Source organism: Dipodomys ordii, unplaced genomic scaffold (assembly GCF_000151885.1).
Source record: "Dipodomys ordii isolate 6190 unplaced genomic scaffold, Dord_2.0 Scaffold153, whole genome shotgun sequence".
Taxonomy (NCBI): Eukaryota; Metazoa; Chordata; class Mammalia; order Rodentia; family Heteromyidae; genus Dipodomys; species Dipodomys ordii.
The window spans coordinates 1716650-1728026 of NW_012267369.1; the positions used below are offsets into that span (position 1 = coordinate 1716650).

General features: G+C 46.4%; 1 protein-coding gene across 1 annotated transcript in view; it reads left to right on the forward strand.

Annotated features, from left to right (window-relative positions):
- The first annotated feature begins 2267 nt into the window (after nucleotides 1–2267).
- Nucleotides 2268–11377, forward strand: part of Kiaa1257 (KIAA1257 ortholog) — a 32134-nt gene continuing 23024 nt past the window's right edge. The window contains exons 1-5 of the mRNA XM_013032311.1: nucleotides 2268–2560; nucleotides 5184–5374; nucleotides 6159–6363; nucleotides 9632–9775; nucleotides 10965–11052. Of these exons, the coding sequence (XP_012887765.1) occupies nucleotides 2296–2560; nucleotides 5184–5374; nucleotides 6159–6363; nucleotides 9632–9775; nucleotides 10965–11052 (893 nt within the window). The 5' untranslated portion in view covers nucleotides 2268–2295. The remainder of the gene's footprint in view (nucleotides 2561–5183; nucleotides 5375–6158; nucleotides 6364–9631; nucleotides 9776–10964; nucleotides 11053–11377) is intronic.

Genomic DNA, 11377 nt, shown 5'->3' on the forward strand with positions numbered 1-11377 from the left:
TGGTGCTGAGGAATTGAACCCAGGACTTCAGGCATGCAAGGCAAGCGCTCTACTACTAAGCCACCTTCCCAGCCCCTATCTATGCATTATTTATTTATTTATACCCCATTGAAAAAGGGTGGCACTGTTTTGGCTAAGATTGGTAGCTGTTCTCTAAAGTGTTTTCAACTACTGGTGTCTTTTTTTTTGCTGGTCATGGGGCCTTAACTCTGGGCCTGGGCGCTGTCCCTCAGCTCTTCAGCTCAAGGGGAGCACTCTACCACTTGAGCCACAGTGCCACTTCTGGTTTTCTAGTGGTTTATTGGAGGTAAGACTCTCATAGACTTACCTGCCTGGGCTGGCTTTGAACCGTGATCCTCAGGTCTCTTCCTTCCGAGTAGCTAGGATTATAGGCATGAGCCACTGGTGCCTGGCTTTGATTGTTTTTGCTTTTTGTGTTTGCCAGTCTTGGAGCCTGAACTCTGGGCCTGGGCGCTGTCCCTCAGCTCTTCAGCTCAAGGCTAGCGCTCTAGCTCTTGAACCACAGTGCCACTTCTGGCTTTTTCTGCTTATGTGGTGCTGAAGAGTTGAACCCAGGGCCTCATGCATGCAAGGCAAGCACTCTACCACTGAGCCACCTTCACAGCCCTCTACTGGTATCTTGTAATGGCTTCACGAAGCCTTTGCCAGCCCTGCGACACTTAGCACATTCCCATTTGGGAGGAAGAATGAAGCAAAGTCAGGCTATGAGTGACTTCAGCTCTGGGTTTGTAGATGTTTGTCCTTTTGCAGTGTGCCTTGGCCCACCCCCTTCTGCAGAGAGCCTGTTTCTTTAGCTTTGTGAATCTGGGTACACTGTGGCTTGCCTACTGTGCTTTCAGGGTTCTACAGAGGAGTCCAAGCGTTGGCATCTGGAGTCTAGATTTCAAGCCAGTGCTGCTGCACAGGCATTGTGTAACCTTGAACCACTTTAAACTTCACTTCTCTAAGCCCAATTTCTCTTGTTTGAGTTGGGTCTTGTGATAAATTCAGGTTGAGACACAAGTAGAAAATATAACAAGATTATGTTTGGGTGTGCATGTATCTGAATATGGCGAGACCACTACTTCCTTGAAATTTATTAAAGAATGGGTGGGGTGGCTGGAAGCCAATGGCTCAAGCCTGTAATCCTAGCTACTCAGGAGGCTGAGATCTGAGGATTGAGGTTCAAAGCCAGCCCGGGAAGGAAAGTCCGTGAGACTCTTATCTCCAATAAACCACCAGAAAACCGGAAGTGGTGCTGTGGCTGAAAGTGGTAGAGCACTAGCCTTGAGCTGAAGAGTTCAGGGACCGCACCCAGGCCCAGAGTTCAAGCCCCATGATTGACCAAAAAAAAATGGGCTGTAGTTGTGGCTGAAGTTGTAGAGCACCTTTCCAGCAAGCAGAAAGTACTGAGTTCAAACTCTAGTTTTACACACACACACACACACACTCACAAGCATCACACACATATATATGTATACACACACACACACACACACACACACACACACACACAAATAAATAAGCAATGAGAAATAAATGAGCTGTAGGGAGGGCCCTGCAGATCTCCTGCCTCCACAGTACAGGTCCAAGCCAGCTGCACGACAGGTGCTTTTATCCAGAGTAAGAATGTCTTAAAGATAGAACGAATCAGTGAATGAAGGAAGTGGCTTCAGAGAATCTGGATACACCTGTGTGCAGAGTTCATGTTTGTGCTGCAGCTGGCAGGAGCCTTGGCATCAGGAGGGAGGGCTAGAGCCCCAACAGCCCAGTCCTGGGTTTCCTGGCAACAGTGAAACAAAGCCAGAGGATTCCCTGCCTTCCATGTTCTGAGTAAGCCCCAGGTGAGGAGGAGCATGTGCTGCTAAGCTGGGGCTGAGTGTCCTCTGCCACTCACCCACAGCTCCACTTCTGGTGGTGGTTCATTGGAGACCTTCCTGTCTAGGCTGACTTTGAACTGAAATCCTCAGATCTCAGCCTCCTGAGTATCTAGAATTATAGGCATGAGCCACTGGTGCCAGACTAACTCCTGACTTGTGAAAGAAGAGGCAGCTAGAGAAATCAGATGCCAGCTGCCATGTCAGTGGTTATTTCACCCATTCATTCCCCAAGTATGTTGAACCCTGGAATCTAAGACTAGCAATGAGTCAGGTCTAGGCAGTTCATAGGGTGAGGCAGAGCAGGGCATGGAAGTGGTCTTCCTATAGGAGACAGGGCTCACTCCTGGGGCAGATGGTGATGGAGTCTTCTTTTTCTCTCAGGCAGGACTGCCAGTCTGGTGGACACTCTGCAGGTATGTCTCTGCAGGCTTGGGAGTGGGAAGAAGATGAGGATCAGGGAAGCATGGAACCCATCTCTCCTCTGGCAAGTTTTTACAAGTCCCTGAGTGACTGCGACGTGGAAGAATACCTCAGGGCCAAGGCCAGGGCCCAGGAGTCAGATTCTGATGACCACTTCAGTATGGACTCCTCATTCAAGACCGCCAGCACCTTTGACTCAGACGCACCCCAGGTCGTCCCCTGCAAATTCGTTATTTCGCTTGCCTTCCCAGCAAATGCAGGTAGGTGCCTCGGCAGAATTCCAGAATTCTCTCCCAGAAAGACAGCATTACTGACTTCCTCCTGGGAGTCTTCAGCCACATATGCCTGGCATCTTTCCTCACTGGCCCTTATATCCCTAATATTACACTTGCTGCTTCTTTCTCTTTCCTTCCCTCCTTCCATTTTTTTGTTTTTGGTCCATTCGTGGGCCTGAACTCTGGGCCTGGGCGCTGTCCCTCAGCTCTTCAACTCAAGGCTAGCGCTCTACCACTTGAGCCACAGTGCCACTTCCGGCTTTTTTCCTTTTTGCTTATGTGGTGCTGAGGAATTGAACCCAGGGCCTCATGCATGCAAGGCAAGCGCTCTACCACTGAGCCACCTTCCCAGGTCTCCCTCCTCCTTCCTTTGTTCCTTCCTTTGTTCCTTCCTTCCTTCCTTCCTCCCCTCCCTCCCTCCTTCCTTCTTTTCTTTCCTTTCTTTCTTTCCTTCCTTCCTTCCTTTCTTTTTCTTTCCTTCCTTCCTTCCTTCCTTCCTTCCTTCCTTTCTTTCTTTCTTTCTTTCTTTCCTTTCTTCCTTTCTTTCTTTTTCTTTCCTTCCTTCCTTCCTTCTTTCTTTCTTTTCTTCTTTCTTTCTTTCTTTTTTTCTTTCCTTCCTTCTTTCTTCTTTCTTTTTTTGTGTGCTAGAACTAATATTGGAACCCAAGCCTTGTGCTTTCTCGGCAGGAGCTATGCTACTGAGTCATGCCCTTTTCATTTTTTGCTTTATTTTTCAGTTAGGGTTCATTTTTTTCCCCAGGGTTGAGTTCAGACCATGTTTTCTCTACATATGCCTCCATATAACTTAGATGTGTGCTAACACACCTGGCTTATTTGTTGAGATGGGACTTTTTGTCGAGGCTAGCCTCGAACTATGATTCTGATCTGCACTCAAGTAGTTGGGTTATGATGTGAATTACTAGCCCTGTCCCTTGAGATTTTCTTTTCTTATTTTGGTACTCCTTCAAAAGGCATTTGAAGAATTTATCTTCAAAACCTTGCAAAATCTTTGACATACCTTTGTCTGGAAATAAAATTCTAGGTTCCATTATTTCCCTTCAATACTTAAATATATATAGTAAGTATATAAATATTTATATGTTATTTAAGAAAAATTAGAGCCGGGTGCTGGTGGCTCACAACCTGTCATCCTAGCTACTGAGGAGGATGAGATCTAAGGATCATGGTTCAAAGCCAGCCCGGGCAGATAAGTCCGTGAGACTCTTATCTCCAATAAACCACTTGAATACTGGAAGTGGCGCCGTGGCTCAGGCAGTAGAGCTCTTGCCTTGAACCGAAGAGTGCAGGGACAGTGCCCAAGCCCAGAGTTCAAGCCCCATGACTGACCAAAAAAAAAAAAAGAAAGAAAGAAAAATTAGGTCCCACATAGTCTTCTATTCTACAACTTTCTTTCTTTCTTTTTTTTTTTGGTTGGTTGTGGGGCTTGAACTCTGGGCCTGGGCACTGTCCCCGCACTCTTCAGCTCAAGGCAAGTGCTTTACTGCCTGATCCACGGTGCCACTTCCGGTTTTCGAGTAGTTTATTGGAGATGAGTGTCACGGGCTTTCCTGCCCAGGCTGGCGTTGAACCATAATCCTCAGATCTCAGCCATCTGAGTAGCTAGGATGACAGGCGTGAGCCACCGGTGCCCGGCTAACTTTCATATTTAAAAAAAATTGACAACTCAAAATCTTAGAGGTGTCGGATGCCGGTGGCTCACGCCTGTCAGGAGGCTGAGATCTGAAGATTGTGGTTCAAAGCCAGCCCAGGCAGGAAAGTCCATGAGACTCTTTTTCTTTTTTTTAATTGTGAAAATACTGTACAGAGGGGTTACAATTACATGGGTAAGGTAATGAGTACATTTCTTTTTTTTTTGGTCCGGTTGTGGGGCCTGAATTCTGGGCCTGGGCGCTGTTCCTCAGCTCTTCAGCTCAAGGCTAGGGCTCTACCACTTGAGCTACAGCGCCACTTCCGGCTTTTTTCTTTTTGCTTGTGTGGTGCTGGGGAATCAAACCCAAGACCTCATGTATGCAAGGCAAGTGCTCAACCACTGAGCCACCTTCCCAGCCCCATGAGTACATTTCTTATCAAGCATTGTTGCCTCCTCCTTTGTTTCCCCTTCTCATCCCTTCCCATCCCACCCACCCCAAGTCTGTGAAACTCTTATTTCCAATAAACCACCAGAAAACCAGAAGTGGTGCTGTAGCTCAAGTAGTAGAGCGCTCGCCTTGAGCTGAAGAGCTGAGGTTTGCAAAGGTGCAGTGCAGTAGTAGTACAGTTGCCTTGAATGTGCAAGGCCCTGTATTCCATCTCCATCACTAGAAAGAACAAAAGACTGTGAAAAACGCAGGAAAATCACTCTCCCCAGTGCCCCCTGTAATGCCTCCTGTGAGAGCGCGGCCTACTTCTGCCCCCAGTGCCCTCACTTCCTTCCACTAGGCTCTGCCCAGAATGGTTCCACCCTTCCCAGCAGCATCTCAAGCTGGGCACTGAGCCCTTAGTTGTGAACGTGGGGACATTTTCAAACCATAGTGTTCTTTCTTGCCTCCAGGAGTCTGTGGAGATTATACAAGATTAGAATGAGACTCATTAAATCTGTATTTTTTAGGTCAAAAAGGAAAATACACAAATTTTACTGATAAACATAAGAAACACTCTAAACCGGACAATCGCACTACAAAAGCTCGCCGTTTCTATCACATTGAGTATGTCTTCCTGCCCGATGATGGAGAACCAAAAAAAGTTGATGTAGTGGTATTTCCAGGAGTTGCCAAAGTGTTCCTGGAATCAGTAGTAAAGGTGCGTGGTGTCTGACTGTGTACAGAATGCAGTAGTCACAATATTGCTGTGAGTGTTGTGCAGCACAGGCAGCCTCAGAACTGGCTAAAGCGCAGGGTCCTGGGGTCACCTCAGACCTCCTGAGTGAGAGTCTGAAGTCATCAAAAAATACTGGTTGCCAGGTGCTGGTGGCTCACGTCTGTCATCCTAACTACTCAGGAGGCTGAGATCTGAGGATCACGGTTCAAAGCCAGACCAGGCAGGAAAGTCCATGACACTCTTATCTCCAGAACACTGGAAGTGGTGCTGTGGTTCAAGTGGTAGAGCTCTTGCCATAAGCTGAAGAGCTGAGGGACAGCACCCTGGCCAAATTCAAGCCCCATTCTTTCCCCCCAAAAATATATTGGTTACTTAAAGTATTTTTACTTTATTTAAGGTGTTAAAAAGTTTCAGTAGCTCTTGAGGTGTGTATGTGTGTGTGTGTGTGTGTGTGTGTGTGTGTTTCGTGTGCCTGACTGTTGCTTGTTGTTCCTAACAGTGACTTGGCCTGCGTTATTGCTTTGAAATAATCAGAGAGGACACTATTTACATGAATTTTCTTTCTTTGTTTTTTATTTTTCCTGAGAAATGCAGAGGTCTGCCAGGGCCCAGTACATAATGCCCATTTCCCACAGTGAGTTCAGAGCCAGGAGAGAGGTAATCACAGAACATAGCCAGTAGAGGGCAGTGTGCTAACCCCGTTGCTGGTGGGGTAGGCTGCAGTTTCTGTTGAACTCTGCAGCCTCTGAATGGTTGTTTTATACAGACGGTGAAGCCGTGGCGAGAAGGTAACAAAATCTGGGTGTCATGGAGCCAAACTTTCAATGTCAATATGACAAAGGAGTTATTAAAGAAAATAAATTTCCACAAGATCACCTTGAGGCTCTGGGACACCAAGGACAAGGTCTCCAAGAAAGTCAGGTACTACCGTTTGAAGACTGGTGGTTATTCAGAGGACACAGGATCTTTTGGTAAGTCTGTCTGTCATTTTTTTTTTTTTTTCAGTCGTGGGGCCTGAACTCTGGGCCTGGGTGCTGTCCCTCAGCTCTTCAGCTCAAGGCCAGCACTCTAGCACTTGAGCCACTGCACCACTTACAGCTTTTTCTGCTTATGTGGTGCTGAGGAATTGAACCCAGGGCCTCATGCATGCAAAGGCAAGCACACTACCATTGAGCCACTTTCCCAGCCCTAAGTATGTAATTTTTGTTTTGTTTAAATGATTGTGGAGTTTTGAGATTTCTCACTACAGAAGTCTGAAATGCTCTACAGTTTAAATAGCACTCTGATGCCTTTAGTGAGAAATTCCACAACTGATCTCACCTGACTAATTAAAATGAGGGCACACTAAGAATACTATGTGAAATCATTTAAGCTTGTATAAATGTGTTATACATTCAGCATAAAGAAATTTCATGTTTAGACTTGGACCTCTTTCTCAAAATAGCTCACTTACGTATACAGATATTCCCAACTGAAAAAATCCCACGCATTTTAGGTGAGAAATATTCAACTTGTGGTATTGGGGTGAAGCCAGCCTTCTTTCACATCCACCCCCTAGTTTGCCCAATATACACATTGCTTCTTGTTTTGATGGCATGCCATTCCCCTGGGCCCTTCTTGGGGAACAGGAGGTGTCTCTTGGAGAGTCATGACATGGTGGCCAGCATCTGTGGGGTTTTTTTTTGTTGTTGTTGTGGGGCCTGAACTCTAGGCCTGGGCGCTGTCCCTCAGCTCTTCCGCTCAAGGCTAGCGCTCTACCACTTGAGCCACAGCACCACTTCTGGCTTTTTTCTGCTTATATAGTGCTGAGGAATTGAACCCAGGGCCTCATGCAGGCTAGGCAAGCACTCTAGCACTGAGCTGCCTTCCCAGCCCACATCTGTGTTCTTCTACTGCCTTTCAGGATATTTTGTCACAGGGCAGCCCTGACATGGGTGGCCATTACTAGTCTCTCTGTATTATGTCCACTAGAAAAAACACTAAGAATATCAATAAACGAAGGAGAAAAGTTGGGTTGGTGTGTAGCTCAGTGTTAGAGTGCTTTGCAAGTGCTTTCTTCTGGGGGCTTTTATGCAGATAACAGGGTGTCGAGCCATATCCTGGGCCTTTGCTCACTGGACTTGAGTCAGCCTTCCAGCATGATAATAAACAATTCCTACATAATACTGCCAAAATTGCCCCTAGCTGTGAATCTTTTTCTTAACTAGATGAATGGGAAGACACATGTTCTCAAATCATGTTCTCCCCCACCTGACATACTCCCTTGCCTTGTGATGGGCTCACACTGGCACTCCAATGTGAGTGCTGGAAAAGAGGTCAGGAAAGCTTTCTGGCTAGGGAACAGTAGGGGCTATGTCGAGAAGGCTGCTTGGAATCATGGGCCAAAGGAAGGAATGTTCTGGGCCCTGCAGAGAGAGCCCATGGCCTGAGTGCTCCTAAGACTACGGCACCTGCTTCTCCTCAAAGCCTGACGCTAGCTTAGCATCACTGACTATTCCTTTATGTATATCTTGACCACTAAAAGACTCATATGTATTCACTTCATAGAACCGTTTAGAAATTGACTGGCAGAAAGCAGAACGAATTCAAGCCATCTGATGTCTGTCTAGAATCACTGTTAGCAGCTTTCCTGTAGGTCTAGCCCACCTGTTGTCTGTAGTCCTGTCTTCTGACACCTGCTGAGATATGTTACAGACACTTGCATCTTGAAGGGTGCAGAAACACCCTCAGGAGGCCTGCTTCCTGTTATAGAGGAAGGGTTTTTGTTTGGTAGATCATGCCCTGGGGCCAGTGGTCTTGGTGGGATGTCCTTACCAGAGGTACTAGTTCACTTTGCTTCCATCTGCTTAGCCCCTTGGTTTCCCAGTGCTGGGTGGAGAGGACATTCTAGAAACCCTCAAATCTGGTTTTGCCCTTCCTGTGCTCTCATTGGGTTGACTCCCATCTTCCCACTTGCCTGAAGTCTGTGCTTGGCTGATGCTCTTTGGTGTTCTCTGTTATGCAGCTTCTCTTTATGCAGTTGGCTCACTCCATTCTGGGGTTGGGGGGTGGGCAGGTGGAGGTGGTGTTTCTTCCTCTCTCTCTCTGACACCATAGCCTGCCCGTCCCATGTTACCACGGTGATACTGGCACTTCATTGCTCTGAGACTTCACAGCTTCCCAGTGCCTTAGAAGACCAAGTGTATCCTTCTGAGTTTGACTCTAAAGGCTTTTTATGGTTTTCTCCTCAAGGCTCTGATCCTGTGCTGCTCCCACACCTCCTGGTTCCTGAAGTTACAGAGCTCTTCTTCATTGAGGCACAACCCATATTCCAAAGGATCTTGGTTCCTATCTCTTTTTCCACAGATTTTATCTGCCCTTCAAAACTGAATGAAATTTCACTTCCTTTCCTGGTCCCTGCCCCACACTTCTTTCTTGTAGCTACTGCTATCATCATTCATGCCTTCCATCCCCTCTTGATCGCTGCCAAGAGCCTGCAATGCCCTGTTGCTGATAAAAGGGAGGTGGAGGGGCTGGGGAGGTGGCTCAGGGGTAGAGTGCTCCCCTTGCACACATGAGGCCTGGGTTCAGTTCCTCAGCACCTCATAAGCAGAAAAAGTGGTGCTGTGGTTCAAGTGGTAGAGCGCTCGCCTTGGGATGAAGAGCTGAGGGACAGCACCCAGGCCTGGAGTTCAGCCCCACGACCGCCAAAAAAAAAAAAAAGGGAAGGTGGTGGTGCAGGAGCTCTGGTGCAAGCCTGGCTTGGCCCCTCACTGGGGATAAACGCTGGTGGGGAGCAGCTCCACCACAAGGAACTCAAGCGCCAGCTCCACGCATTACCCTAGAGCAGGGACGTAATGCTGTGTTCCCCAGCAACACAGTGACTCCTGCGCTGGGACGGTGGCTCAGTGGTAGAGCGCTCGCCTTGCATGCCTGAGGCCCTGGGTTCGATTCCTCAGCACCACATACACAGAAAAAAAAAACCCCAAAACAACCAAAAAAACAAAAAAAAAGACAGTGACTCCTGAAAAGGTGTCACCTAAGTGCTCGGTGACTTCACTGACAGACACCACTGTCAGCTGAAAGCAGGCATTATTGCTCTTTGAGGTTCCTGGTTGGGGGCAGCTGTCCTGGAGGACAGCACGTTGTGTACCCACTGTCTCATGTCCACCAGAAGGTAGTGACTGCCAGACACGGGGTGGGGGGGTCAGTAGGTATCTCTAATCCACTAAGCCGGTGGACCTTTCTCCTGCCTTCTAGAGGAAGTAAGAATGTTGGTTTTAAATCAGAAAAAAATGTCTGAAATGGATACTGAGAGAGTCAGCACTGTCAGAGAGAAGTACGATAAGGAGTATCTGTCAGGAACAAAAGAAAAGGCAGAAAAACAGTCACAGTCTCAACAAGGTAAGTAGACAACTGTGGGTACAACATGCATGCACCACTTTTGGTTGTTGATTCTTTTCTTGTATTTTCATATGGTTTATGACTTACAACTAACCTTTTATGATGGTAGAAATTAGATATGTATTTTTAAAGACCCAATGAATAGTAATGAAAAGTAAAAGAAGACAGGAAAAAGAATCTATCACCAATTACAATCAGCTTAACATCTTATTTACCATATTATAGCAAATTTCTCTGATTTCATTCTTGGGCTTTTTTTTTTTTTTTTTTTTGTCAGTCATGAGGCTTGAACTCTGGGCCTGAGCACTGTCCCTCAACTCTTCAGCTCAAGGCAAGCACTCTACCGCTTGAGTCACAGCACCACTTTCAGTTTTCTGGTGGTTAACTGGAAAGAAGATCTCAAGGCCTTTCCTGTCCAGGCTGGCTTTGAACTGAGATCCTCAGATCTCAGCCGCCTCTGTAGCTAGGATTACAGGCGTGAGCCACTGGTGCCCACTCTTAGGCTTTTTTCTTTCTTTCTTTCTTTTTTTTTTTTTAACATACTAGGTTACCCTGGATGCATTCAGTATTTCTGTGTACTGAGATTATTAATGTGTCATCACAAGTACTTTCCTCTCTGCTTAAGAACTTTCTATGACAGGGCTGGGAAGGTGGCTCAGTGGTAGAGCGCTTGCCTCGCATGCATGAGGCCCTGGGTTCGATTCCTCAGCACCACATAAGCAAAAAGAAAAAAGCCAGACGTGGCTCTGTGGCTCAAGTGGTAGAGCCCTAGCCTTGAGCTGAAGAGCTGAGGGACAGCGCCCAGGCCCAGAGTTCAGGTCCCATGACCGGACCCAAAAAAAGAAAAAAAAAAAAGAACTTTCTATGACAGTACATTTGACGTGATCATCTTTCATCTGCAGATGGGATTGCAATTTGCCTAACCATGTTAAAGTGCTAAAGTGGACAATTCCATATGTAATAAATAAAGTCACGCAAGGCTATGCTTGCTCCCATTTGTCCAACAGAATCAGTCTGGTCTGTATATATTCATCCACTTAGTTATTGTTAATGATCCTTTGAAATCATTGTTACTGAATGTGCGCCAGGCTTTCTGCCGCAGAGATGCATTAGAAATGTGTAAGGAGCCCCCTTTCTTAGAGAACTAGCATGGAACAAGAGATGTGGTGACGTCTGCTAATATTACCAGGTTCCCACCAAACAGACCTTGAAATTTCTTCTAAGAACAGTGAAGAATATGAAAAGTCACTCAAAATGGATGATCTTTCTCCATTTCGGTAAGGATGGACCATGTCATTAGGGGAGATGGGAACTCTTGTATTGGTCCTACTCTGAGTCATGTACTACTTTCTCCTCCTCCTCCTCCTCCTCCTCCTCCTCCTTCTTCTTTTCATTATTATTATTATTTTAATTTTAGTACTTCTGGCTAAGTTGAATCCAAGCAAATGAAAGGAATAGGGAGAGAAAAGGAAGCTTATATTTGCATGTATGTGTCAGGCATTGTACTTTTAAATTTAATTTTGTTATAAAAGTGGTGTACAGAGGGTTTTTGAAAATTTTTTATTGTGAAAATACCATACAGGGGCTGGGAAGGTGGCTCAG